Source organism: Takifugu rubripes, chromosome 16 (genome assembly GCF_901000725.2).
Source record: "Takifugu rubripes chromosome 16, fTakRub1.2, whole genome shotgun sequence".
NCBI classification, from domain to species: domain Eukaryota; kingdom Metazoa; phylum Chordata; class Actinopteri; order Tetraodontiformes; family Tetraodontidae; genus Takifugu; species Takifugu rubripes.
In genome coordinates, this window is record NC_042300.1 from 12,539,385 (window position 1) to 12,567,216 (window position 27,832).

Sequence of the window (27,832 nt, forward strand, 5' to 3'; positions counted from 1 at the left end):
ACAGGTCGGTTTGTGTGTGCGTGCGTGCGTGCGCGTGAGCGAGAGAGAGAGAGAGAGAGAAGGCAGAGGAGCGCGAGCCACAGGCAGAGATAAGCTAAAGCAGAGCGCGAGGAGGGAGAGAGAGTATGTGTGAGAGAGAGAGAGCCCAAGTGTGAACGAGAGGGGAGAGAGAGCAACGACCATCAGGGTCCGCGCGCCTCAGGGACGGACGACACGGTAAATATAAATATATGTTAGCTCGTGAGCGCGCGGCTTCAAATTAGCGACAGTCATCCTAGGAAGTCGCGGCTCTCGCGCGCTCCGGAGTCAAACCACTGCTCCGGTTTTAGCAAATGATGTGCGCGTGAAGACGTTTCCCGCACGGCGCGAGCGAACTTGGTGAGTTCTTTCAGACGGCGGAAACAAACAAACAGCTGTTACGCAACAGCGGCGCGTTTAACGCCCGCTAAAGCTCCGTCCGAGCGCGGCAGGTAGCGTCGAACCGGCGCGCTGCGTCCTCGTCGCTCACCAGATGCAGACGGACACATCAGCGCGCGGAGCGAGCGCTCGGGAGCGCGCGCGGAGGTTACTGAGTGCATTTGTCCTGAGAGCGTGTTTTTTTTTTTTTTTTTTTTTTTTTTTAACCTGACCCAGAAACGCTTATCACCACTACACACTCAGCCGTGTGCGTGTGTGTGCGTGTGTCCCCGGCTGCACGCCTCACACACGCCCGCCGGGATTATGCACCGTTTCTGAGAGGCTGTCCGGTAAAGGCCGCGTGAGGTCGCTCCCAATATTAATTGTCATGAAACTGGTACCCTTAAAGTACCGGGAATAATTACGACACTTCCGCTTTTGTCTTAGAAAAATAAAAGTACCGATAAGGGTAAGAGCGTTTAGCTTGGCGGTCCTTGTCGCCTTTGGAAGAATCGGATCCCAGTTTTGTGAATGATTCGTCAGCTTCCAGATTCCTCTAACCTTTATGTAGAACCTGGACGAGGTGAAACTGTCAGAATAAGCTACTCCATCTCACATTAGTACATTTACTTCATTTATTTATTCTCCAGAAAGTGTCAAAAGTGTCCCAATCAAGATGTCACGTTTCTAGATGCAACTAGCAATATTTTGCTACTTGACAGGTTACTAGAAATATTTATTTGCTAACTACTGAATTCAAATTTACGATCGTACTTTGTAAATTATGTACACACAAGGATCTGTAATATAATTGATCAATTTATTTTACAAATGTCCTTTTTAAAAAAAATATACTTGCCAAGTCGTTATCAATAATGGATTTTCTGTTTGATAGTAGACAAATGCATAATATATGACATTGTAATGGTTTATAATCATACGAGTGGTAATTGTGGGCGTCTAAGTGCCACATTTTCTGTTAGTTAATCTGAGATGTTCTCACGTTTCACTTTCGTTTTATTGATTATATTTAAGTTGAACATCTTAGAGTTTTCTATTACTGTTCTGGCTTTTTCTCTGCTGTATTTTGTAGCTGGGCCATCATCATTTTTAACTAATTAAGATTTAGAGGGGAAAAGTTAATCAGGCACTTCGTGCTTTTATTCTGAAGCCACAGCATCGATCCCCCGTCTCATCACTATCAAAGTTTTACTACCTTGACATACTTCTAAAGCTTTTTCACTGCGCAACCATTTCTCCTCCCACCACTACAGGCTTCTGCCTGGGCCTTTTGCCTGCGGATTAATTTAAACCACTTCTCCCTGAAACAATTTCAATCAGCACATGAATACCATCTGAAGAAGATAGTGTGTCTTAAGTGACCCTAATACAGAGGACTCACAGGAGTTGGTTGGAGTGCTGGGGCAGAGAGCCCTGGGGGTGTGGGGTGGATACTCTACACCCATCTCTAGAAAGTTTCCACCCTGGTCTTTCCTCTGCCTTCAGGGTAGATGATATAATGCTGCAGCGTGTACAGTGCATTTTGAGGAAGGCCAGACATATTGGCTGCACACATGCTGTGCTCATATCAGTCGAAAGTGTTGTTTTAGCCACATTAAAGACACAAAGTCTGAGCTCGTGTCTCCTGAGCAGAGGTGCAAAAAACAACGGCCAGAAACTCTCATGCACGTGAAGAATTCTGGCAAATACAGTGCTAAGCTATGGTTATTAATTATAGTTTAGATCAGTTTCAATACAGCAGGAATTGTATATTTGATATGCTGCTTATCTCCTGTCCGTTATTACATTAGGATGCACAACCGGACGTGGCCGGAGAGAATGCATTAATTCTGAGTAGTAACATGATGCTGGTGCGCTGGGAGCAGTTAAGGCCCACAGCTAAATGTTGTTCCAGGTTAACACTGGTTCTCCTCCGCTCCATGCATGTTGTGGTATCAGATGGTAAAACTGTCTGACGGACCTGCGCTTGTTTTGGTTGTAGGACACAGAATTAGCGTCAGCTTTAGAGGGCTTGTTAATTCTCTGTTGGCGCTCACCTTTCTGTGTTCTCTTTAGGAACATCAGGGTGGGGGCCAATGTTGTCTCTGCATTTGTTTTACCTGCTTCCTCTTCAACTCCTGATCAAATATTCCAAATCAATCTGTACCACTGCTAAAGTGTAAACTCACAATCAGCGTTCACGACTGAACCTGTCTATGATATGCAGCTTTGAAGCAGCTATATTGCCGTTTTTAATCGCTCACAACTGGTTGAATTTCCAACGTGCTCTATAAGCTTGTCATCTAATTGCTCTTGTACAAAGTAACGAGGGCAGAGAGCTAAAATGAGACCTACACGCTCACACATGGCTGATTTTTCACTGCGCTGGTCCTTCTTAGCTGCGCTCCATTTTCCCGCACTAATAGACGCCACTAAATTAAAGTGAGCTAATGCTTTCAACATTTACAACATCTGGCTCATTCTGTTGGTCATTCAAGGTGAAATCCCAGTTGATTGTAATGTTGCAAACATGTTTGTTGACCTTGTTTATATCGTTTCCCCCCTTGGTCACTTCAATTAGAACATATGGACTGCTGACACACATCTGTCCTCGGGGTAGAGTCTCACCGGTTCTGCTGTGTGTTCCGTCTCTTGTGCAGAAAAGGAGGCCGGACAGAACCAGCGAGCACGACGGCGACGGCGTCACAGACGGTGAAAGAAGCTGCACCTGGTGCATCTGAGGGCCTCTCCATGTTTTGATTTGCTCCCTTTGCCGCTGTCTGTTCTTGGTTCCACTGAGCTGCTCTCCGCCATGCCGTCCAACAGCCCCGCTGCCACCGAGCCGCCCCAGACGCCCGAAAATGACGCCACCAATGACATGGTGAGGGGGCCGTTACGTCACCGGGCATGAACATATGGGTTTTTGCACCAAACTCAGTGCTTCTTTATTAATGTTTAATACCCCATTTTCATTAGTGTAATATAAGTAATTGCACAAATAGTCACTGCGTTGTGCCACTATGAGCCTCGCTGAGTGTGTGTGGGTCCAGTTCTCAGTCAGGCTGGTTCATCTGGACCTGGATCATCTCCCCCCATTCCTTCACTGTAAAACTGCTCCAATGCCGAATGAGTTCTGACTGGACCTGCTCAGAACATTCAGATTTGTTCTGCTTCACTTGATAGCAAATGAGTTTTTGGTCTCTTGTAGATAGTCTGACAGGAAAGAGACTTTTCTGGTGGACGTTTGTTGTGTGCACAGTCTCGTCCGTCTCAGTCTCCACCTGCCGTAGTTCTAATCGTGACACAGTGAAAGTCCGGGGAACCCTCGGTGACTCGTTTGTACCCGTTCCCTGACTTACAGACGTCCTGCTCAGGTATACGGATGGTGACTGAAGGTGCGTTTGTTTCACCAACTCGGTTGCTTTTTTTTCTCATTCACAATTGTTCTATATGGTCATTGCTGCGACTCCAACCTCAGATAGCAAGAATGATGCTTCGTGTTGAGCAGAAAGAAGCCATAGGACACAGAAAAGCGTCTCCTCGCCTGCTGTCTTTAACACTCTTGATATTAATGATTTTATTAATAACTTAATACAACTGTTGTTTTTGTAGCCGCCGATATTATTACAACCGCTGCTACCGATTACTACAGCTGTTATTAATAACCAATCCAAACACTCCTAAACTGAAACTCCTGCTCTCAGGGTCTCAGGCTGTCTCCATTTTCACTAAATGATCCTCACTCACGTGCACATTCACACAAAGCTCCGTCCCTGGTCTCAGGGCAGCTGCTGTCCATCAACCAGGGGGTTGAGTCTCAGTCTGTCCTGCTGCTTCAGAGCCCTCGCGCTGGCAGCGGGCCAACATATACAACCCTTATAGATATTCCTTCGACTATATTTGGTGGCGCTTCAGCTTCCTGAAGCTGAAATCAGTCAAAGACTGAAGTCACCCTGGAGAGAAGCGCAAGTGAGGACAGGGAGGGACGCCGTCCTCTGCCAACGTAGAAAAGACCTCAGCTCTTAGACGCATGCTAACATCTTAGCAGTGGGGTGTCCTCACCTCAATAAGCTGAAAACTGACTTCATCCAGCATAAAAAATAAGGTGCTCAATGGAGGAATAACAGCGCTGCTCTTGGCTTAATTGCTGCTGTTGTTGTCTCTCTCTTCCTGGGTGGACGCGTCTGCTGACCTTGGCCGCTTCATGATGTCAGTTCCCGAAACCCTAAAACTGTTCTAACATTTCGCCTGAATAACGTTGTCAGCTGTTTTTCTCTGGTATTTTGTAGTCACCAACAATCTTTGGGCTTTGCTTGTGCGCTCTTTAAGCAGTTGTTTTAAAAGACTTGGGTGATGAATTCTCATTACTTTTGACAATATAGCTAGAGATGGTGTTGTCTGAGGATGCAGCCCTGGGGGACGCCACTTCTAACCCAGCATGCAGCGGGTGTGGCTGCACGCGTAAATTATTGTCGCTTACGCAGTGGGACTTGACCAGAGTATTTTTCTATTAAAAACAGCGTTCTGATGCAGAGGTTATTATTTTCCTGGCATGGAGCAAAGATGTTCCAGTTAGGCTCTAAAAGCAGAGTGGCTGATGGGTCGTCCTCTTCGATGGGCTAGTACTTTGCAACAGTAGTGGTCATTTAGTCACACCTCAGGCCTTTGGGGTGCAGCGTGGAGGATTCCTTAATGCCCCTGGTTACCTGTGTGTGACGGCGTAATGGCGTTATGCACCTTTTGATTAGTTGAGTCTATGTTTCAAAAGCGAGACGTGATCCTGATAGAGAACAGGAGGATGATGAGGGGATGGGGTTAAAAGAAAGAGGACAAGCTGTCTGCTCCTGACGGGATCCTCCTCTGCCTCCCTCGTTTGCAGTCTGGTTACTAAGCAACTGCGGTGTCCTAAAATAACCTGCCCAGAGACGGAAATAGACCAGAGATGTCCAGCGTGGACACGCTGACCCGTGTGTAGGCTCGGCCCGTCAGTCAGTGGTGTATTGGTAAACACCATTCTGTCATCGTCCGCTTTCATTCTGTCAATTAACAAATCAAAATAGAAAAATAAAGCGTTAAAATTTATTTACAATTTTGCTTTGTGGCTTGATTTTTTTTCTACACAAACCACAAATCCAACTAAATGGATCTTAGCTGTAGGCTTAACGTGGCAGCAAACCTGGAAAAAGGGACGTATGTTCTCATCCTGGCACTGGGTGACGGAGGGCAGAATGGAGGCCGAGTATTATCTGCTCCGGCCGGTTGCTATGCTCATTGCCAGGGGAAATTACATTAGTGGGTGTTTAGTCAGCAGGGTGGCCCCATCGGAGACAGTTGCTAAGCAGTTTTGGCACCTTAGCAACCACTCCACTGTCACAGCAGCAACAAAAGCTCCGACAGAGGGGCAACAAGAGGAGACAACACAAGGCTGACAGCAGGCAGCGAAGGCTGTCTGGTCACCCCGTCACAGCCCGGCCCACAAACGTCCCCATCTAGAAACAGCTCTATCATCCGCTTCACGCTAAGGTTAATGAATAATTAAACCACCCTATATGTAGAGAATAATTGAGCCACTTTTGTCGCCCGTCTTTCCACCAAGCTACTCAGAATCATTGCTATCGTAGTCGAGTCGGAAGACTTGTTGACTAAAAGAACGAGCGAGTAACATCGACTTTTATGTTTGGGCAAATTATGATGTCGCTAAATTTAGAAGTTGCTTGTTTGTTTCAGAGTTTAATGGTTCTCTGCACCAACAGTGATGCTTATTTAGCCAGGGAGGGGGGAAGGGAGGAGAGAGGGGAGGGAGGAGAGAGAGGGGAGGGGAGAGGGAGAGAGGAGGGGAGGGAGGGAGAGAGGGAGGGAGGCAGGGAGAGAGGGGGGAGAGATAGGGGGAGAGAGGAGAGAGGGGGGGGAGAGGGAGGGAGAGATAGGGGGAGGGAGGGAGAGGAGAGATAGGGGCAGGGAGGGAGGGAGGGAGAGGAGAGATGGCGGAGGGAGAGAGGGAGGGAGGGAGAGAGAGGAGAGATAGGGGCAGGGAGGGAGGGAGAGGAGAGAGAGGCGGAGGGAGGGAGAGAGAGGGAGAGGGGGAGGGAGGGAGGAGGAGAGGAGAGATAGGGGGAGGAGAGGGAGTGCGGAGGGGGAGGAGGGAGGGAGGGAGAGGGAGATGGGAGGGAGGGAGGGAGAGAGAGGGAGAGAGGGGGCGGAGAGAGGAGGGGGAGGGAGAGATAGGGGGATAGAGGGAGGGAGGGGAGAGGAGAGATGGAGGGGGAGGGGAGGGAGTGCGGGAGAGGAAGGGAGATGCGGAGGGGGAGGAGGGAGGGATAGAGGGGGAGGGGGAGGGGGAGAGAGGGAGGATAGGGGGAGGGAGGGAGAGAGAGGGGGAGAGAGGGGAGAGATAGGGGAGGGGAGAGAGGTGAAGAGGGGGGGGGAGAGGGAGGGAGGATGATGGGGGGGGGGGGAGAGAGAGGGGGAGAGGGAGGGAAAGAGAGGGAGGAGGGAGGGAGGACTGGGGGAGGAGAGAGGGAGGAGAGAGGGGAGGAGAGAGGGAGGACAGGGGGTCATTATGAATGCAAAACCATATTAGATGAGAGAAACCCATTTTACTTTCCTGTTGCAGTCAAATGTTCTAAATTTTGGCTGCAGCCATGAACGGTGAGGTGTGGTGGGTTAAATAGCGCTGCTGGGTACTGGTGATATTAACTAGTGCATGATAACTAGTGCCTGGTAACTGGTGCCTGGTAACTGTTGCTGGTAACTGGTGATATTAACTGGTGCTGGTAACTAGTGCTGGTAACTGGTGCTGGTAACTGGTGATGTTAACTGATGCTGGGTGGTAACTGGTTCTGGTAACTGGTGCTGTTAATTGGATCTGGTAACTAGTGCTGGTAACTAGTGCTGTTAATGGTGCTGGTAACTGGTGATGTTGTTAACTGGTGCTGGTAACTGTGCTGTTAACTGATGCTGGTAACTGGTGTGATGTTAACTGGTGATGGTAAATGGTGCTGGTAACTGGTGCTGTTAACTGATGCTGGTAACTGGTGATGGTAAATGGTGCTGTTAACTGATGCTGGTAACTGGTTGCTGGTAACTGGTGCTGGTAACTTGTGCTGTTAACTGACTGCTGGTAACTGATGCTGGTAACTGGTGCTGTTAACTGATGCTGGTAACCTGGTGCTGGTAACTGTGATGTTAATGGTTGCTGGTAAATGGTGCTGGTAACTGGTGATGTTAACTGGTGCTGTAACTGGTGCTGGTAACTGGTGATTAACTGTGCTGGTAACTGGTGCTGGTAACTGGATGTTAACTGGTGCTGTAAATGGTGCTGGTAACTGGTGATATTAACTGTGCTGGTAACTGGTGCTGTTAACTGGATCTGGTAACTGTGCTGTTAACTGGTGTGGTAACTGGTGTATGTAACTGATGCTGGTAACTGGTGATGTTAACTGGTGCTGGTAAACTGGTGTGATGTAACTGGTAACTGGTGCTAGTAACTGTGCTGTTAATTGGATCTGGTAACTAGTGCTGGTAACTAGTGCTGTTAACTGGTGCTGTGACCTTTCTGTAACCGGGCAGAGTGAAGATGGAGCGGATCAGGACAGCCCAGAGGAGGGGACCCCAGCCAGCCCCCGCAGCAAGCGCAGAGTGGGCCGTCCTGGCAGGAAACGTAAACAGCTGCTTCCTGTGAGTGCTGCCATTACAGGCTGCTGTCGGCCGCTCAGGCTCCTCTGAGTCCAGCAGACGTCCTCAACGGTCCTGCTGCTTCCCTCTCTCCTTTCTCCCTCGTCATCATGCTAACTGCTAACACAACACAAACACTTTTGTATGAACGCACACACATGGTGTTGTGGTGGCCTTTGCTGCCTGAACGTGTGTTGAGCTGTGTTGGTCGGTGTGAGTTCTGAAGTCTCGCTGGACCCCAACATGTGTTTCCACGTACGCTTGTGGTTATTGGTGCACCTCTGTCAGAAGAAGCTGCGTTAGCGTTAGCACGCTTTACTTTAGCCCTGTTCTTAAAGCAGCAGTGAAGGGAGAATCATCAAACAAGCACTGATAACAGAAGGTGAACGGGGCTCCTCTGGATCCTCTTCTGGGTTCTTCTGGATCCTCTGGATCCTCTGGATCTTCTCTGATCCCTGGCTCCTCTGGATCCACTAGATCCTCTGGATCTTCTCTGGCTCTCTGGATCTTCTGGATCCTCTAGATCCTCTGGATCCTCTCTGGATCCTCTAGATCCTCTGGCTCCTTTAGATCCTCTGGATCCTCTCTGGCTCCTTGGATCTTCTGGATCCTTTAGATCATCTGGATCCTTTCTGGATCCTCTAGATCTGGCTCTCTGGATCCTTGATCTGGATCCTCTCTGGATCCTGGCTCCTGGCTCTGGATCTTCTGTCTCTGGATCTCTGGATTCTCTGGCTCCTGGATCTTCTGGAATCTCTGGCTCCTCTAGATCCTCTGGATCCTCTCTGGCTCCTCTAGATCCACTGGATCCTCTGGATCCTCTGCTGAGTGAGAGATTCCAGTTTAGCTGATTTTGAACGCTGAGTGGTAATAAAAGAAAACTCTAATACATTAATACTAAAAGGGAAACAGTAGCAATGTCAGCTGAATTAGACGTCTTGTGTTGGAATTCCGAGCTTGGAATGTGTGTGTTTCTTCCAGTGCTGCATTCAGGGCTGAATTGGAACGTGTCTGTTCAGGGGTGTCCCTGGCGTGTTGCCATGGCAGCAGCAGCATCAGTAATGATAGTGATACCGCCCAGCGGTCAGCGCTGACTCGGCCCGTGATGACGATGACAGGTTCACCACGTGCGCAGTGCTCGCCTCTCCCACTCCTGCAGTGACTCCATGGAGCCATGAATTGTGAGCTGTGAACCTCACTCTTGCTTCACCCACTGCAGCTTTTTCCCACCTTTCCTGGATTTCCCTGCCTCCCTCTCTCTCTCGCTCTCTCTTTTTCCCGTCTTCTCCATCCCGTGAGGCTAAATGTGGCTCCACTTCCGGTCTCTCTCCTCTCATGTGTGGAGCAGCTGGTGGTTCCTCTCGGTGTGTGCGTTGGGGTGTATCACGACCTTTTCTTGTGTAACTTAAATCAACCTTTAGTGTGTTCAGGGTCTCCATTAAACGCACCGTCTGGCCCAGTTAAAGGATGCTGGAACACCACTGCTGGTTTATTGTCTGCACTCAGTGGTCACGGCAACATTGTAAAATAATGTCACAAGCAATAATAATCTGAGAATCTTTCAATAAAACCTGACCTTATTGGATTATTAGCAACTGTTTATCATATTCTTTGTAGTCATTTTCCCAAACTAAACTCCCCTGGATGCATCCGAACATCATTTTTCTTAATCAGGGTCCAGAGGTGCTGGAGTCGGTCCCAGCAGTCCCAGTGAGAGGCAGGAATACTCACCATTCACTCACCATTCATTGACCCACTCACACCTCTTAAGTCTGCTACATAAACTTAATAAAGCTCCGAAGAACACAGTGTTGCCATGGAAAATCCCCAGAGGTTTCTTTATTCCTGACGTTCTTGAACGCCTCACATTGAGGCTCTGCAAGCGTGAGGTGTGAAGATTTATTTTCTCCTCATCTTGAGTTGGGATCCAGTTTGTTTGGTGGGGGTTTCCTGCTCGGCGCTGCCTCGTGCCCTTTTGGCTCACAGCTGTATAATCACAGCTGTGCACGCCTGAATTCACACGTGAATTCATGGTGGTCTGATGTTTAATGATAATAATTAGGGTCCTCGCTAGGAACTAATTAGGAGTTTTTCATTTGTCTGAACATGTTTAGAGACAAATATTCACACAGCATTCACTGAAATATTTAATATTTGGTGTTCCGCTCTGCTTCCATGCTCCAAACACGTGCACGTTGGGTTGGAACTAGCTGGTTACCAGGAAGTAAAAGCCTTTTCATCTAGTCTAACATGCACATACAGCCCCAAAAGCTGCCAGAAATGCAACAACAGACCTGCCATGACATCACTGCTGAATCTGGCCGGAGATGCACCGTGACCCCCCCCCCCCCCCCCCCCCCCCCCCCCCACACACACACCCACACACGGGTCATCAGAGTCTCATCCAACCTAGAAATTGCCCTTGGCTGGATTTGCATGGGAGCTTATTTTAGAGCGAGTAAAGTCGGGTACTTTCCACGCGATCTCACCCAGGCTGAAATTTGGCGCAGACGGGGGGAGGAAGTGCAGTTGTTTGGCGGGGTGAAATCAACAAAACGGCCGTTTCCACCAGGGAGGTGCGTGCCGAGCCTGCGTCTCCACTCTGCCATATCTCAGTTTTAAAGCTGCATGGAGCTGCTGGCCGATCCGTGAAAACCCAACTAATGTACCTGCTCTCGCAGAAGGAAGCGTACGCCACTTCCTGTTTAGTCAAAATGGCTTGTTTGTGAAGAACGTGGAAACAAATAGCTGTTCAAAGGCATCCAGATATTTCGCTCAGGATTTCTTTTGGACCAAACATGGGCTGAATTTTATTGAAACTCAACATGTGACCAAAAGATGACTGCAAGTCCAGATCCTACTGTTTCTGCTGAATGTGTAAGTAGTCAGTTGTTTGCTTAAAAGAGTAGTGTCTGATTTAGGCTCTAATGTTAAATCAACTCTTTATGCAGCTTTTAAAATGTATACGGCTCAGGCAAAAGAGCGCACGGCGACTGAATACGCTCATTTTATTTTGAGTTAAAGACATGTATTCATCTTGATTTAGCCATTCCATTCTTCTGATTATTTTCTAGGGTCGTAAACCTTCGGCTGAGCTTATTTTTTTAACCCAGAACCATTTTTTGTAGCAAGTTGCAAATATTTGCCTGCGTTTGCGCGTATTCGTCATCATCTTGAATTTCGGTACTGATTTAAACGTTATACGTGGAATGGTTATTTTAGCAGAAGAGTTTGTTTTTAAAAGAATGTGTGCATATTTAGGGTTAACTTGCTAATGAGGCCTACACTCAGCGTTTAGCGTTAGATTTAGCCTTCAAACAAACACTCTAAAATGTTTCTACCAAAATGATGTTCAAGTGTTTGAATGACTGATTGAATGACTGACTGATCGGATTATTCTCGTTCTTTTGAGCTTTTATTTACATTTATTGTGACTTTTAGCCATTTGAGCTGGGGACAAACCCCTCCTCCCCTCCAAATTCAGTTCTATGTAAAGTGGCTCTATAAAAGAGTTGAGACCTTTCAGATGTTAATGAAATGTTCCTGAGCACGCTTAATTCAATATATGATGATGGTGTAATAACAGCAGTGCCGATACGCTGCTCCTGATGATCCCGATGTATGTTACAATGACACAATAAATATCCAACACAGTTTCAAAGCCTCGTTCCAGTCTGAGTAGCCAGTGTTAAACACGTGTACCGGGGTCGTAAAGTTTGCCCCGGAGGCCCGTTTCACCCTGGATGTGCTCAGCCTTTTACAGGCCTCCTCACCTGCTCATTAGTCTTTGGGGGCTCGTTCGTCCCAGCTAGCAGAGACGTAGCCGTCGAGTTGGACGTTACATTGGACAAGTTAGAAGTTTTTCATCTGATAAAAAGCCTGCTGGTCTTGTAACGACTACAGTATAACAACATCAACACTACTGAGCTCTAAACCATGAGCTCTTGTAACCAGAGTGCAGCTGTTATAACGTCTGTTCTGGTGCATGAATTAATAACAACAATAATAACAACTCGTGCAGTTTCTATTATACGATGATCACCATTTTAAGCTTGATTTATTATTTGAATTACACATTATCAGCATTTTTTACGGCATTAATGGAGTTCATGTGTGGTTATTTTACTAATCCCATGTGGTCTCATTCCTCTGGATGGATCTGTTTGGAATTATGCTAACGAGGCAGACTAATGTATGCGGCCTTGGTTCGCCGTGGGCCTAAATGTGTGCATGGGTTTATGTGTGTATTAAAAGTCGAACCCTTTGATGAGTCCAGACGACAGCCAGCGCCACGTTCCTCAGATCTACGCTGTGTTCATTTCCCAGGAGATGGCGACTTCTGACCCCTGTGCCAACGCACCCCCGACACCGCCCGAGGAACCAGAACCCTCCCCGTCCCCTCGCAAAAGGCGTGGGCGTCGGAGACTAGAACAAACGGAGAGGAACAAGGGTACCTTCCCATCTAATGATAATTAAACATGTCTGATTGGTGTGAGTTACAGCAGCAGGCCCTTGTGGTGCACTTTGACTACTTCCACAAGCTATTTCTCTATTTTCGATGTCAGTGCCAGCACAAAGTGATGACAACCATGACTTTACCTCTTTGTTAAGATTACAAATGAACATTTCCTCTTATTTCCTCTCCTGCAGATGAGCCAGACGACAGAAACTGCGACTCCCCCAGAGAGGTGCGGAGAGACCAAACCTGTTGCTTTCCGCGTGTTTTGCATATAAAGGAGCATGAAGACGAAAGAACCGAGACGTCACCTGCATCCTCCGTGTGTGTGCAGGGCGAGACTGGGAGGCTGCGGAGGAGGCCGGTTCCCAGGGTGACTTTCCAGGCCGGAGATCCATATTACATCAGCAGGAGACAGAGGGAAGAATGGCTGAGCCGCTGGAAGATGGAGGTGGGGAGGAGGAAACAGGAGTGTGCCGCTAACGTGGTGGCTTTTATTGAATGCAACACAATAAAATGGCCAATTTGACATTCTTTGGTTATTGTTTTGTCACATTAATGCTTTTTTTGATTTCAATGGGTGCTTTTTCTCCCTTAATGCACACGTTTAGGCTCTGTTGCACCACGCTGGATGCCACACTGCTCTGCTAAATGTCCTTTCAGCCATCACTGCTTCTCAACTGGCCAGTATATATATGCTGTATATATATACATACATTCTATGTGCCCTCATCACCCAGTTTGACGATGGAGTCTTTCCCCCTTTTCTTCTTTTGTGTGTTTATACTGGGAGGGTGTGGACTTCCCTTCCTTCCAAACACTCACAGTTCCTTCGGTCTCTGCGGCTGCTTCCACAGACATTTGGTTTCTCCCAGTTGGTCGACTGTTGCTCTCACTGCTGCACTGGTGGATGCTGCTCTTTTAGACGAGGTCTCAGAAACATAAAGGGCCATTGATCACATGATGGTTGATGATGGTCTCCAGGCAGGTAGGAGAAAACCGAGTTGTTGCATGAGCAATAACAGCTGTGGAGTGTGTAGAGGTCAGACAGCCAGGGTGTGAGGTCAGGAGAGGGAGACTCATCAGGTCGGTTCACACACACCAGAAACTGCAGGCGTGTGTGTGAAGTGGCTGTTAGACCACCAACAATATCACAAAACCAAAACTATTTTAACCGGAGATGTTCAGGGAACTGCTGATGTTCCTCGGCTGTAATGATGCTGATATGAAAGCGCGGAAACTCCGTGTGTTGATGATTGTCAGAGGCTCTCCGGCCCTCCTAATCCTTCTCTCCTCGCTTGCGGGCAAAGCCGGGTTCATCTCGCGGTCAGGGACGTCGGGCTCGTTGAAAGGGGGCGGGGCTTACCAACGGCTCAGTGACAGGGTCATAAATGCAGGGGTGATGGAAAGGTCACGGGGAGGTGGGACTGAGAGTGAAAAGACTGACCAAGCTTTGGAATTCAGCGGTCGTAACTCCATTTTTCCGTATCTTCTTTGATGTGGGTCAGCGAGACACATGAATCCACCTCAAACATCTCCGAGTCACTAACTGACCTCAAGACCTCTGCCGTCATGTTTCCGTATTTCTGCTCCATATTTTGATTGAAACATAGCAGAAACCGCATCAATCGGAGGAAGATTTTTCCAACATTTTGTAACATTTATTCTGCATTTTGATTTAATTTTTATTCAGGAGAATCTCGAGTCTCTGCAGAGCTTTTCCACGTCTGTGATTGGACGCTGCAGTTGGCAGAAAGAAAATAGTTCCCATATGAACCTGCTGGGAAGAGGTCTGTGGAATATCAGAGTCTCCGGTCCTGATCCCTGGAAGAACCGGCTGTTGGCCTTTGCTGCTCTGAGCAGCACGAGCAGCATCATCTGCTTTGAGGAACACGTCTCCAAGAGCCAAGCGCTTAAAAAGAGATAAATATTCCATAAAACACAGATTAGTGTGTTGATACTACTTCTTGAAACAAATCGACGAAACGTCTGCTCCTGGAGCGCCGAGCCAGAGTTCATCTCACTGTGATCCGGCCCTTTGCTGCCCCATTGCTTTGTTTCCCTAATTGCTCTCATCAAGGAAGCGAACCAAAGTAGATTTCATTTGTGGTGTCCGTCAGCCTGGCGGTGAGAATTTTCGGAGTTCAAGGATGAGCGGGAGCAGGGAACGCTGACCTTGTGACCCGCGGGTCAGAGAGCCCAAGAGAACTGCCCCACACTCGCCCCCTCCCACTTCTTCCCATCTGTTTCCCCTTTGTTTCATGGGAGTGGGGCAGAACTTTCCCCCCAACGTGGACAGTGAGAGGGTTCCTAGAGGATCCGCTATTGTGAGGCTCTCTCTTCATCACACGTCGTTGTTAAAAAAGTCTTTTATTTTACAAAGACGGAAGGAAATCAAAGCATCCTACTCATAAACCCAAAGTGATAATTTAAGCCTGTTGTGAGGAGATGAGCCGAGTGTCCTCCAGGCTCCTCCTCCTCTCTGATGGAGACTCCACAAACATCTTCATCTAATAGGTTGTTTTACGGCTGCTAACATTATTTAATTAAATATTTTTCTGTAACGCTGACTATGGGGAGACATTACCAGAGAAACTGTCTAGAATCCTGATTTGATGGTTCTATAATTCCCAAAACATGGGAAATGACCTCCCCGAGCATTTGGGAGCCATAAAACAAGATCCAATTATGTTTCTGCACGGAATTCCTTTTCTTTTGTTAGTGACAGGAAACTAAAAATCAAGAAGGATGTTGGTTTTAACAGTTGGGTCGTTTAAGTCCAGCGGTGATGAACCTGCTTGTTTTGTCTCTGTAATTGGCAGATAATTAATTGCATAGATGTTGGATAAATCCTTTGGAATTTTTCTTCCTAAACATTTAATGACGATAGTATCCAATTTAAAATGGCAGAGGATCTTTATTTGTAGTGAGGGTAAGTAGTTAAATCAAATCTCCTGTAATAACAGGAGGATGTTAGTTCTGGTGAACACAAGTCCGTCGTCTGCTTAAACTCTCGCTTGGATCCACATTCCTCTTCTCTCCGGCGCTCCTCCCGTGTCCTGAGCCAGGGGCTCGGTGAAATGGAGCGAACAGGACCAGACCTGCCGAGTAGAGCAGGTTTGGTCAGATTCTGTTTTGATTCTGCTTTACCCCTCTGCTGCACACGCTCATCATCTTCTCCGTCTGCTCTTCATCTGTTAGCGTTAGCGTCAGGGTGCAGAACAATGGTTCCTCGTCTTTTTGCCATTATTGAGGCACAATTCTACAGCTTCTATTTGACATCGATACTCAGACTGATGGTCGCCCAGTTACAGAGGTGATGGCGCCTCTCCAGGAAGCTCCTGTTTCTCCTCCATCCAGTGTGAAATCAACCAATGTGACAGAACGTTTTCTACCATTCTGCAGTGCGTCCATCCTCACATGGCAGTTTGTGTGTCTTGAGTCTATTTGTGTGTTGTTTCATGCGTCATTATTGTGTTGTGGCTGCAGTGACTGAAGAAGACGCCCGGCACTCAAAGAATCGTCTCCTTTCGTGTGTGGTACGGATATTTGCAGTATTTTTCCAGGGACTTTTGTACTTCTTTAGTTCTTGACATTAAATGAGCTGGATGCCGTGAAGGTTAAAGGAAGGAGGACTCAGACTTCCCACTTTTCTGAGCGATAGCTGCTCTCTCCTCCCTCGTCATCCTCGACTCGCTTTCTCTCTGTTTGAATTCCTATTTATAATTTAATCCTATTACTGTCTCTCTTTGTTTCTCTCTCGCTGTCCTTCCTGAACTGAACCCGTTGAACCCCCCCCCCACTTCACCCCACCCTCTCTCCCCGCTCACTTCCTGTTTGGAGTAACAATTAAGCGATTGTTTCCACGTCCTCCTGCCACCTTCGGTCCGTGGACGAGTCTCAATGATCAGAAGTATTTGTCAGGGTTTTTGCAGAAGATGCTGAGGCATCATTCCAAAGTTCCAGCTCTTAGCGTCCGTACTCAGAAGTTAACGTTTCTAAAGAATGGCACGTCGATGATGTCATAGGTGCGCATTTGTGTCAGCTCGTAGTGATTTTGGGCTTCGTGTGTAGTCGCCTCACCGTGGTTCGTTTGAGCTGCGTACGACAGGTGGAGGAAGCAGCAAGAGAGGTCACGTCTGCGTCCTTCTGATTGCTCTTCTCTTCGCAGGCAGAGCGGCGAGCCTACAGAGAAGCAGAGATCAGCATGATGGACGACATTTCCGAGGCAGACTCTCACAAAGAGGAGGAGCCAGCCAGCCCAGCCCCGCCCCCTTCCCAACACACAGACCCCGCCTCTCCCACCGTGGCCGTGACCCCAGAGCCGGTGGTCAGAGGTGAACAGGCCACCCCTAGTGAGATAGAGTACCAGGTAAATGACTTGGACTGCCTTCGTATACAAGTGAAGCTAATTATTAACCATATGCAAGATTTAAGATAAATGCTGGCGGAGGGACAAGCGTTCCGTCTGCAGCTTTTGTTATACATCATGTTGGACTCACACACCTCCTCAAAACCACTGGAGAAGCATTTCCTAGTGTGTGTGTGTGTGTTTTCATAAAAGTTCCAAATGGAACTTGTTACATGTCACTATTACACCGTGCCCTTTAAATAAAGGAGTCACGTAAAGTAGAGGAAGACGTAGAGGAAACAACACCGACATCTTTAGGTGATGATATTCCAGATGATCGAGACTGGAATCATTTAGGAGCTTTAATGTCTCCATGATCCTCTTTAAAGACACTTTTATAAGGGTTAATATTATGACTATTATTATGGTTACGTTATTGTTCACATCTCGAAGGTCCGCCCGGATTCAGCACCCTTTTTGACGAGCACTCTGTCTTTTCTGCACCTGCTGACAGGATGGCCGAAGCTTCGGCATCGGAACGTTGGTGTTTGGGAAGCTGCGGGGTTTCTCCTGGTGGCCCGGCCGGATCGTCTCCTGGTGGATGAGCGGTCGGAGTCGGGCAGCTGACGGAACTCGCTGGGTGATGTGGTTTGGAGACGGAAAGTTCTCTGTGGTGAGCAGGCTTACTGAGCAGGATCCTGTCCTGAGGTCTGCTGACACATGTGGTTTTTCCTTTTCATCCTTCTAATGCTCCTTCGGTTTTGTTGTTGTGCAGGTCTGCGTGGAGAAGCTAATGCATCTGAGTTCTTTTTCATCCGTCTTCCACCAGCCAACCTACAACAAACAGTCCATGTACAGAAAGGCCATCTTTGAGGCTCTACAGGTAGCAGTCCCAGCATTCAAACCGTGCTTCCTCACGGCGGGGGGGGGGGGGGGATCAGCTGTTTAGTGAAATATCTAAAGTACCAAAACACAGCAAGTCATTTGACGTCCAGTCCTGCATTACCCACCAAAATACACGTTTAAAAAGGCATTTCCATCTTTGTCACCTTGATGTTTCCCCCCCATATTAACACTGAAGGTGTAGTCATATTAGCTTTAGCCTCTATTTCACTGAGGAAAGTCCTGTTTTCATATAAATCCTGTTCCAATTTAGATACAATTGGATAAAATAGGCATAATTAGTGGAAATGAACAGAGCTGTACCTGAAAACACCAGTCGTTAGTCTTTGGGCCTGATTTACTAAGACTCAATTGTGTACTCGTGATAAGAATTTGTGCACTTGGTTTGTGTGCGTTTTGCAGGTTATCTACTAAGAAAAACTGCTCAAGTGACTACAAACGCACACGGACTATTTAAATAAGGAGCTTGCACCATTTCCATGGACGAGCAGCAAAAAAAACGCTAAATAAAATTGGAAGTGTGAATAGAGGAGACAAATAAATACTTAAACCATGTCCAAAAGAGAAATCTAAACATATTAAAACAAAATCGCACACGGAGCCACATCTGAAGTAAACGCCGTCGAACAGCGAGGCAACAGCGGAGGACGTAAAAGTTAGGTGGCCCAGAACAAAAGCAGAACCCAACAAACCAATGAGGCTGGTGCGCTCCAGCGGGACACTGGGACGTTGCTGCGCACGCCAAACATCTGCTCAGCGCCACGCCGGGCGCCGGCACCCACAGCCAGCCTACGATTACGCCTCCGTCGCCCCTAAAGCCAACGTTTCTGTACCTTCTGCATGTCAGCGGTTATTCCTTCCATGGAATACCTGGCGGGGCGAAATGTCCCCACCCCCTGCGTTTCCCTGTCTCCTCCATGATGACAGCAGCCTACCCCCAACCACCTCTTATATGTAGCCACGATCGCAACCGTCCACGTTAACTCGATCGCTGCAGACTTCGTTTAGATCGTTTAGACTTTGACTTTAGTTTCCACACAGTTTAGGACACTCAAAGCTTTAGTGAATCAGGCCCTTTGTGTTCAGTGTTTGTGTTATAGATCCTCGTTCTCTGAGCGGTTGTAACAGGATTATCACATGTGTAGGTGGCCAGTGTAAGGGCGGGAAGGCCAGTTCCTTCCTGTGACTCAAGCGATGATGCTGACGGAGTAGAGATTCAAACCAGACAGATGATCGAGTGGGCCATGACCGGCTTCCTGCCGACTGGTCCACAAGCTCTGGACCCTCCAGAGGGTAAAACAATGCAGCAAATCTTTTTAATCGCACACAGCAAAGAATCCCTTGTGTCCAGTTATGTGAACCTCATTCTTGAGTCACTGGAGAACCCACAGACACGAGTTCCACAGCAGATGAGACTGTTCACCACAGCTTCCACTCAAAGCCAATAGTTCTCTGCTGGACTATTCCAACAGGTGAACAGAACCCCTACAAGGAAGTGTACCCAGAAATGTGGGCCGAGCCTGAGGCTGCTTACACACCCCCGCCTGCCAAGAAACCGCGCAAGAATGCAGCTGAAAAGGCGAAGATCAGAGAGGTCATCGATGAAGGCACCAGAGGTGGGAACGCCGTTTCGGGTTTTTTCAGCTTTCGAGGGAACGGAAAGTCTGATTTGGCTGAAATAATGTCAGAAATACGGGTTGTCTTCCTGTTATTTAAGCTAATGCTACCTTAGCAAGACTCCAGACGCTGTTGTTAAATGCAGGTAACTGCTCTGTGTGTCGTCTGTGTCGCTGAGGTGGTGTGTGTTGTGTTCCAGAGAGACTCATATGTGAGATAAAGAAGAAGACCAGAAACATTGAAGGTAAAGGTTCCACAACATGACATTTGGCTGATAAAACAGCAGTGACGATAGACGATGATACATTTGTAATTGTTCATTGTGTTTAGAATCTCAGTCTGTCGTTTAACAGACGGACTGGACGCATGATGTCTGTGGTGTTTGTGTCTGTGCAGATATCTGCATCTCCTGTGGAAGCCTGAATGTCTCTCTGGAGCACCCCCTCTTCGTAGGAGCCATGTGCCACGGCTGCAAAGTAAGAGCGAGTATTGCGCCTCGCATGTACAGGGAAGGAAGAGCCTGTTGTTCTGTAGCCTTCCTGAACACTTGTTTCAGTGTTTCACCGACTTGTTTCCACCGTTTTTCCAGAACTCCTTCCTGGAGTGCGCCTACCAGTACGACGATGACGGCTACCAGTCCTACTGCACCATCTGCTGTGGAGGCAGAGAAGTGCTCATGTGTGGCAACAACAACTGCTGCAGGTCCGTACGGCCCCAGTCTGGTTCTGGTTCTGCGATTCTCTTGTGGTCGGGGCACAGTTTTCTATTTCACATCAACAGAAACAACTCAGCCATAAATGCCAGACATTATTTATTTTACCCTTTGTTGGAGACTGAGTTGGCCAACTTATCCAGAGAATATTTATTTCGTTTATTTTGTCGTCCGTACTTTGACCTTTTGACTGTAAAGGCATGTGGAGACATGCAACCACCTCAACACAGAGTCATGTGGGGTTGGAAGGAGTACTGCGACCCTCCTACAGCTTAAAAATACTTCAAATCTAATTATTGCTATTGTTAATAAAACCCCTTCTATAATAATAATAATAATAATAATAAACACTGAAATACAAGTACGTCAGATGGAAGAGGACATGAAAAATGTTCTCCTCTGTTCCTGGGTTATGTCGCAATAGAAACTTCGACAAAAACATGTGAATGATGTCCACTTTTTTCTCCGTACAACTGTAAATGGGTTAATTTAAATTGTTGCGTTAATGCGCTCTGGCGCCGCCTTGCGGTCATGGGGGTTAGTACACCCCTTTGTCTTGAGCAATAATCTTAACATTAAAGTTGAGAAGATTATTTAAATCTCATCAAATGTCAGAGATTCAGGGGCCACCACTGACTTAAAGAATCATCTCTCAATAAGTTATTTTTTAAAAACGTGGATTCATCTTTGTAAATAACTGTATATACATATTCATGAGCATATATAGAAGACAAACCTTGTTCTCTCTCTCTTCTGTGCAGGTGCTTCTGTGTGGAGTGTGTGGACCTGTTGGTAGGAGCTGGATCGGCAGCAGCAGCTATCAAAGAGGACCCCTGGAACTGCTACATGTGCGGACCACGCAGCACCTACGGCTTATTGAGGAGAAGAGACGACTGGCCCAGTAGACTACAACACTTCTTTGCCAACAACCATGAGCAGGAATTTGTGAGTATCTTAGTTTCAGTCATTTAACCGTCCCTCAAAGTTCTGATAGAATGAAGATACTGCGGAGCACGCTGCCCCGGTGGAACTGCAGCAACAATCTGGCCTAGAAAACGTACATTTTGGACCACTTATCATCGAACTCTAACCTTGTTCTCTGCTTTAGGAACCAGCCAAGCTGTATCCCCCAGTTTCAGCAGAAAAGAGAAAGCCAATCAGAGTTCTCTCTCTATTTGATGGTATTGCCACAGGTATGTCAGTGTCACTGCAGCAAAAATATGTTCCAGAATTACCCAATAAAGCACCGGATGACTTTATTTTTGGTGCAAATGTGGTTAGATCTTACAAACCTGGTGCAGATGTGGTTCTAAAGGTGCATCCAGGACCCTTCATTCCTTCATTTATTGATTCCAGTAAACAAGTGTGCAAGCTGTGAGTTTGTATAACATAAACACATTCCTACCGATCTTGGTAATGAATGTTTTATTTCCCAGGATATTGTGCACTAAACACACTTTAATGTGCACCAGAACTTTACTCATTAATCTGGTTGGAGATGTTCCAGTAAATAAATGCACAGTAAATAAAATGAAGCGCCCTCTGCTGGTCAGGAGCTCAAACTAAATCTGCAGGCTTCTGCCTCTGCTCAGGTCTGTTGGTGCTGAAGGATTTGGGCATCCGGGTGGACAAATATGTGGCATCTGAAGTGTGTGAAGACTCCATCACTGTCGGCATGGTTCGACATCACGGTCGCATCATGTACGTGGGAGACGTGCGCAATGTGACGCGTAAACATGTGAGCAAGGTTCCTTCCTAACAGACAAAATAGTCTTCTCAGCTACTGTGGAAGGTCTGACTCAGAACACACAGTCCTCATGCTGACTTGTTGTGTTTGGCTGGTTAGATCGAAGAGTGGGGACCATTTGACCTGGTGATAGGAGGAAGCCCCTGCAATGACCTCTCCATAGTCAACCCTGCAAGAAAAGGCCTGTATGGTGCGTTTAAGTACAGAAACAACACACATTATTTTCAATTCCTGTAGAAACAGAGTTTCAGTATTGAAGATGAATGCGGCTCAACTGAAAATTAACCCGGTACGCACATATACCACACATATATAACATAGATGCTCTGTTTCTCCTCTGTTTAGAGGGAACTGGACGTTTGTTTTTCGAGTTTTACCGTCTGCTACACGAGGCTCGACCAAAGCTGGGTGATGAGCGGCCGTTCTTCTGGCTCTTTGAGAATGTGGTCGCTATGGGGGTCAGCGACAAACGTGATATTTCCCGTTTTCTAGAGGTGATTTAAAGCCCTGCTCCTTACAGTGGTAGAATGGAACAGGAAGTAACCCTGCTGCTCCCCTTTTAGTCGAACCCAGTCATGATTGATGCTAAGGAGGTCTCTGCTGCGCACCGCGCCCGCTACTTCTGGGGGAACCTTCCAGGCATGTCCAGGTAATCAAATCGAACGTCTCCGGTGTGAGGCGAATGCTCTGCTGTAGTTCAATTACACAAATCATGAAAACATTTTCTTCTTTGCTTGTTTTGTTACCGGCAGACCTCTGTCTCCCATGACCAACGATAGGCTGGATCTGCAGGAGTGCCTGGAACACGGACGTGTAGCCAAGGTAACGCTGTCAGTGTGGACGCGGGTGCGCTTGCTCGCTGTAATAGGCTGCAGACCCTGTCGATGCTGCGTCTGAGTGGGTTCAGTGCGTGTGACAAAGAGCTTTGCTCTCGTGCGCCTTTCATATCATCGCTGTGCAAATGGGACATAGCTGTAGGATTAAAATACGCGTGTGTGTGTGTGTGTGTGTGTCGGTGTTGATGTGTTTGGCTCTGGATTGTAATTGCAGTTTGAAAAATTGCGGACGATAACAACACGCTCCAACTCTGTAAAGCAGGGGAAAGACGAGCATTTCCCCGTCTTCATGGACAGCAAGGAGGACATCCTGTGGTGTACTGAGATGGAAAGGTACAGTGTGTGTGTCCATAAGTGTGCATCTGATGTATTTGCGCCACAGAAAATATTCTGCCCACTATTGTTGTACAGATTTCTTAATGGGATTAGTTTGGATGAGGATGCTGTCGTTACACAAACCCAGACCAGTATCCTATAAAAAAAAAGGTCTAATCCACGTCATCCACGTGGTTCCCTCCCCTTTATTGGTGTCTTCTGTGTCTTCAGGGTCTTTGGTTTTCCTGTCCACTACACTGATGTGTCCAACATGAGTCGTCTGGCCAGGCAGAGGCTGCTGGGACGTTCCTGGAGTGTCCCAGTCATCAGGCACCTCTTCGCTCCCCTCAAGGAGTACTTCGCCTGCAACTAGTTACACACCATCAACACTCTCTCTCTGATACACACACACCCCGATAACTATAGTATACAGCTATAGTACAGCTAGTACATGAAGGTTGGGTGATGCAGATGACTGGATGCACACACAGACACACACACATTGTAAAGACTGCTTCCCTCAATCCGATGTATACCACTGGTTGATCATACATTTCCCTGGTGCTACCTTGCTGGGTCAACAAACACACTACACACTCACACATGCTCACACATTTGCACACACACACACACAAACACACACACACATTTTGGTGCGTTGTCTCTGTACTGTACTTCACACATCACCGTGAATCTGGTGTCTTCTGGCTTTAGAGATCTCAGAGCAGTTGGAGTTTTGACCTCTAGGGGGAGACAAAGACGCTCCATTTGGTTTCAATTTACCAACGAATCACTCTGAATATTTAACTGTAATCATGCCTCGTGCTGAAAGTGTGTTACAGGGCACTGAGCACAAATATTCAAGCACCCTGGTGTTTGTGGTGCTGGTCAGACAGTAACAGTCAAAATGGTGACCCTTTCAAGGTGTTTGGTGCTTTCAGAGAACTCTCTGTTTTATTTGCTACAATCTTGTATCCTTGATTGGCTGTGAGCCAAATGCTTTTGTGCAGGAGACAAAACCAGGCAAAGAAGAAAAATAATTATTTTTTAGATTTATATGTGAACACACGTGTCTTTGAAACACGGCTACAACTAATCAGCTGCTCTGTGGGTGCAAATGATATTTATCGTTGAGTTCACTCATGGTGGCGTCAAAATCCACACCCTTGATATGATCTGGTCTAATTAGACCAGAAGGAATGGCTTTTAGCTAAATTCTTGCTAGGAAGAATTATTTAACCATCCTCTGTACATATGTGTTTTTATGTCTCGGTATATAGGATCTAATGAGTAGAAATACCTTTCCTTTGGTCTCACGTGGGCACAGTAACAGGAGAAAAGCTTGACTTTCACCATTACAGAGAGGGACAAAACAACAGGAACTAAAATAATTGAAATCAGGAGAGATTTGATACATATTTTAGCAAGAAGTCGGAGACAGACCCGTGTGCCTTCAGACGTAGCGAATTTACAAAGTAATGGTCTTTAGGAATTTGAGCACCTTCTAGCGGCTCCTGTCATCATCTATTTATATTTTAGTAATAGATATATATTTTGCCTAGCTTTCACTTTGAGTTTCTATACATTTTTTTTTAAAAAGATGATTGCTTCCTATTTGTTTCAGCATTGATTGTACATAAAGGATGGCTACGAGTTAACGTATACTGTGAGCTCTGATCTGTATTCACCTTACTCATACACACGTTTATGCCATGGAGAAGCTGTAATCTACAGTCCTGCAGAATGAAAATAGGCGACAATTATAAATGATTTGATCACTTAGCTCATTATAGGTAATATATATTTGAACAGAAGGCTGTACTGTTTATTCTACATTGGGTATTTCATTGCAGCAGCTTTAACGGCAACTCTGTTGGCATCAGCGGTTAAATTCTGCAGAAATACTGTGCTTATTTGAGCTTAACTTTGATCAACGGCTCAGCAAACACTCTGCTGTTATGGGATGTGATGGTCAGGTGTGATAGGAAAAACATGCTCGGCCCTGTTGGGGTCTGACCTGGGCCAGAAGTGAACATGGATCGTATTTCTATTCATATATTTATTCAGATTTCTTTGACAGTGATATGTACAAGAAGGGCGTGAAAGAAAGTTAAAATAAAATGTAAAATGACACTTTTTTGGTTTTCTATTTTGATTGAATTAAACCAGTGCTAATTCATTTGCTTGTAACATAGTTTCCTGGTTCTTTTAAATGGGTTAGTCAGTAAAATTGCAGCGTTTCACATATCAACCTACTTGCGCGTCATTTGTACCTTCAGAGCAGCCAGATTTCAGCGTAACATGAGACTAAAATAGTAGATCCGAGGCTTTAATCTGAAGCTGTGGAGTTATCAGTAGCTTCTCTTGCATTTCAGGTCCTTGCTGCCATTTTCTCTGCTCAGTCAGTAGTCAGGTAGTCGCCACACACCAGCTCTTAGAGTTCCTCTCTGACCTTTCTTTACAGGGATCCAAAATGGGCTCAGTTGTGTTCCAGCTCCTTTAATCTGCCAACAGTATGCTGGGTTTCTACTTCCTGTGACTGAAACAGATCGCCCTGTATAAATATGCCCGTATTTCACATGAAAACGATTGTACCACCTGTCTCAGATGTGTCTCCCGCCTTTTGTGGATACATCTCACACAGTCTGTGACCGTACCTAAGGATAGGCCCGTCACAGAAAACATGGCTCAAAAAACAAGCAGACACTCGATGTGTAAATATTATATTTAGGCAGGGCCTTCTTTGAGACAACAGCTCGTTCAGTCTGGTGCTCATGGTCGCCACACGACCATCTTTTTACCAGGAAGCCTTTCGATCCACTGACCTTCCTCAGATAACAGCCAATAACTGGACACATGCATCTCTCTCTCTCTCTCTCTCTCTCTCTCTCTCGTGCGCTCTCGCTCTCTCTCTCTCTCTCTCACACACACACACACACACACACATGCAAAAAAACACCAACTTAGTCAACAATAAACCAGCAGGTTCAAGGTTATTTTCAATCATGATTATTCTCTGTTTATACAACCAACCTTCAGGTGCTTTTTAAACTTTTTTACAGTACTCTAGCAGGTTACAGACACGTTGCTGGAAACGGTACCAACACTTCTGTAAACAACCGTGCGCCATGACACACACACACACACACATACGCATACACACTGTGTTTTTCACCGCTGCCTGTTGCTGTCAGGCGTCCCACGGCGCTGCCAGGTGTGACATCATCACCCTGCGTCGGACGGTGCTCCCAGATCCACCCCCACCCCCTCAATGCTCCCCATCCCCTTCAGGTGCTGCATGTCAGTCAGTCAGTGTAATCTCTGATTTCATGTTAGATTAGGGAGTAATGATCATCATAATAATAATAATGGTAATAATATTTACAATAATAATCTGTTATTGTGCGTGTGTACTGTTCCAGGTTGGTGCTCAGTTCAGTTCAGTCTCAGCCTTGAGAGGAGAGAGAGGGGCTGCAGAATGCATATATTACAGTTAGTATAGTGAGTTGTTCTATTGTACACAAGGGTGACAGAGGAAAACTAAAGAGCTGAAGGAAACTCGTCATCAAGAGTGGGTTGAAATAACACTGCCGAGGCCAAAAGGAGTCCTCAATAAAAACCAGGAGTCCTGTGATTAATGGTTGTTTCCCAAAGGAAAGTGTATCTTTATTCCACCCGGTGGCTTCCAAAAGAACCGTCTGGTCGACTTCCAAGAGCAAGAAAACATTAAAATGCTCAACTGTTGCTCTTAAGATTTTCTTTGAAATGTTTAATCTGCAGCTTATGTTACAAATGTCACCAACAATAGTTGAAGTTTTTATGAAAAATCACTAATCGTTCACTCTTAACGATCATTGGGAGTCCTGATCACCAGGATAGTGAACGGATCCGGATGTGTCCGAGCGCCACTGGTCCTGGATGTGGACAGACGGGCTCTGTTATTTCAACACGCTTCCGTTAAGAAGGATGGCGTTGATGTGGGACACGCTGATGACGCTTTTGTTCACCTATCGAGAGCTTTTTGGACTGAGTGAGTGACGCCTTGGTTTTTTTTAACACTGAAACACTCAACAAATATACACAAAACATTTAATAACAAGGCGGACACGTGCACGAGACCTACCAAGATTGTGCTGTGGCGCATTCAGACACTCATCTCATGAATTAAATAAATGAAAGATGAGCTTCTAGTGAAAGGAGGACCCGGTGGTGTTTCAAAAGGTGCTAAAATTTTATCTGAAAATAAGAAAAATATATTGTTAGGAGTATAAATCAAGTTTGTCTTTACAATGACTGTATTTATGTTTGTCGTAGTAATGAAAAGGCACTATTATTATTTTACTCTTGTATGAATATGGACTAATTAAAAAGGCATTTTAACTTTGTACTTGAATAATGTAAGAAAGAAAGGTGAATAAAAGACTGTTTCTTGTGACTTAGTCTAAAGACTCGGCCTAATCTCTGTGTTTGCACTCACACACACACTCACACACACGTGTGTCAGGCCGCAGTCTCGTCTTCATCTCATCTCCTGTGGTCCTCACGTGTTTGGGATGGCAGCTCTCGCTGACCCAGGCCGTCCAACACCGGTGGGTCCTGCACCCCCGTCCTTGTTTACTCTACACACCACTGTTAAATCATCTTTATTATATTTCTACACCTCCATCAGACCAATCTGCCTTTGGAGGCCCAAGCTGTTGTTCCTAAAGATAGATGCCTTTCCGCCTCTCTCTGGATCCATCTACAAGTATCGCCGACCTCATAGCTGCACGCTGACCTGCCGACCTCTGACCCCACTGACCCTGTTATTATGCTGTACAGATAA

General features: G+C 46.5%; 1 protein-coding gene across 7 annotated transcripts; it reads left to right on the top strand.

Annotated features, from left to right (window-relative positions):
- Nucleotides 1-38: 38 nt before the first annotated feature.
- On the top strand, nt 39-27,449 carry LOC101063003 (DNA (cytosine-5)-methyltransferase 3A-like). Of its 7 annotated transcripts, none has more exons than XM_011612294.2 (23): nt 39-216; nt 3,057-3,277; nt 7,966-8,073; nt 12,397-12,520; nt 12,721-12,758; nt 12,861-12,977; nt 16,698-16,898; nt 17,392-17,550; nt 17,653-17,760; nt 18,926-19,073; nt 19,253-19,396; nt 19,597-19,641; nt 19,794-19,873; nt 19,987-20,099; nt 20,871-21,054; nt 21,218-21,302; nt 21,702-21,847; nt 21,956-22,046; nt 22,202-22,350; nt 22,420-22,505; nt 22,609-22,678; nt 22,907-23,025; nt 23,239-27,449. In XM_011612294.2, the coding sequence occupies exons 2-23, from the start codon at nt 3,209-3,211 to the stop codon at nt 23,378-23,380; spliced, it is 2,526 nt and encodes an 841-aa protein (XP_011610596.1). In that variant the 5' UTR covers nt 39-216; nt 3,057-3,208; the 3' UTR covers nt 23,381-27,449. The 7 variants fall into 7 exon arrangements, with proteins under 7 accessions (XP_011610596.1, XP_011610598.1, XP_029705087.1 ...); XM_011612296.2 differs by having other exon boundaries at nt 22,955-23,025; XM_011612295.2 differs by lacking the exon at nt 39-216 and adding an exon at nt 226-378.
- Nucleotides 27,450-27,832: the final 383 nt, after the last annotated feature.

Coding starts and splice junctions, on each gene's coding strand:
- LOC101063003 (XM_011612294.2), top strand. CDS start 3,209: ATGCCGTCCAACAGCCCCGCTGCCACCGAGCCGCCCCAGACGCCCGAA. Junction 12,978..16,697: donor TGAGCCGCTGGAAGATGGAG/GTGGGGAGGAGG, acceptor TTCTCTTCGCAG/GCAGAGCGGCGAGCCTACAG. Junction 23,026..23,238: donor TGGTGTACTGAGATGGAAAG/GTACAGTGTGTG, acceptor CTGTGTCTTCAG/GGTCTTTGGTTTTCCTGTCC.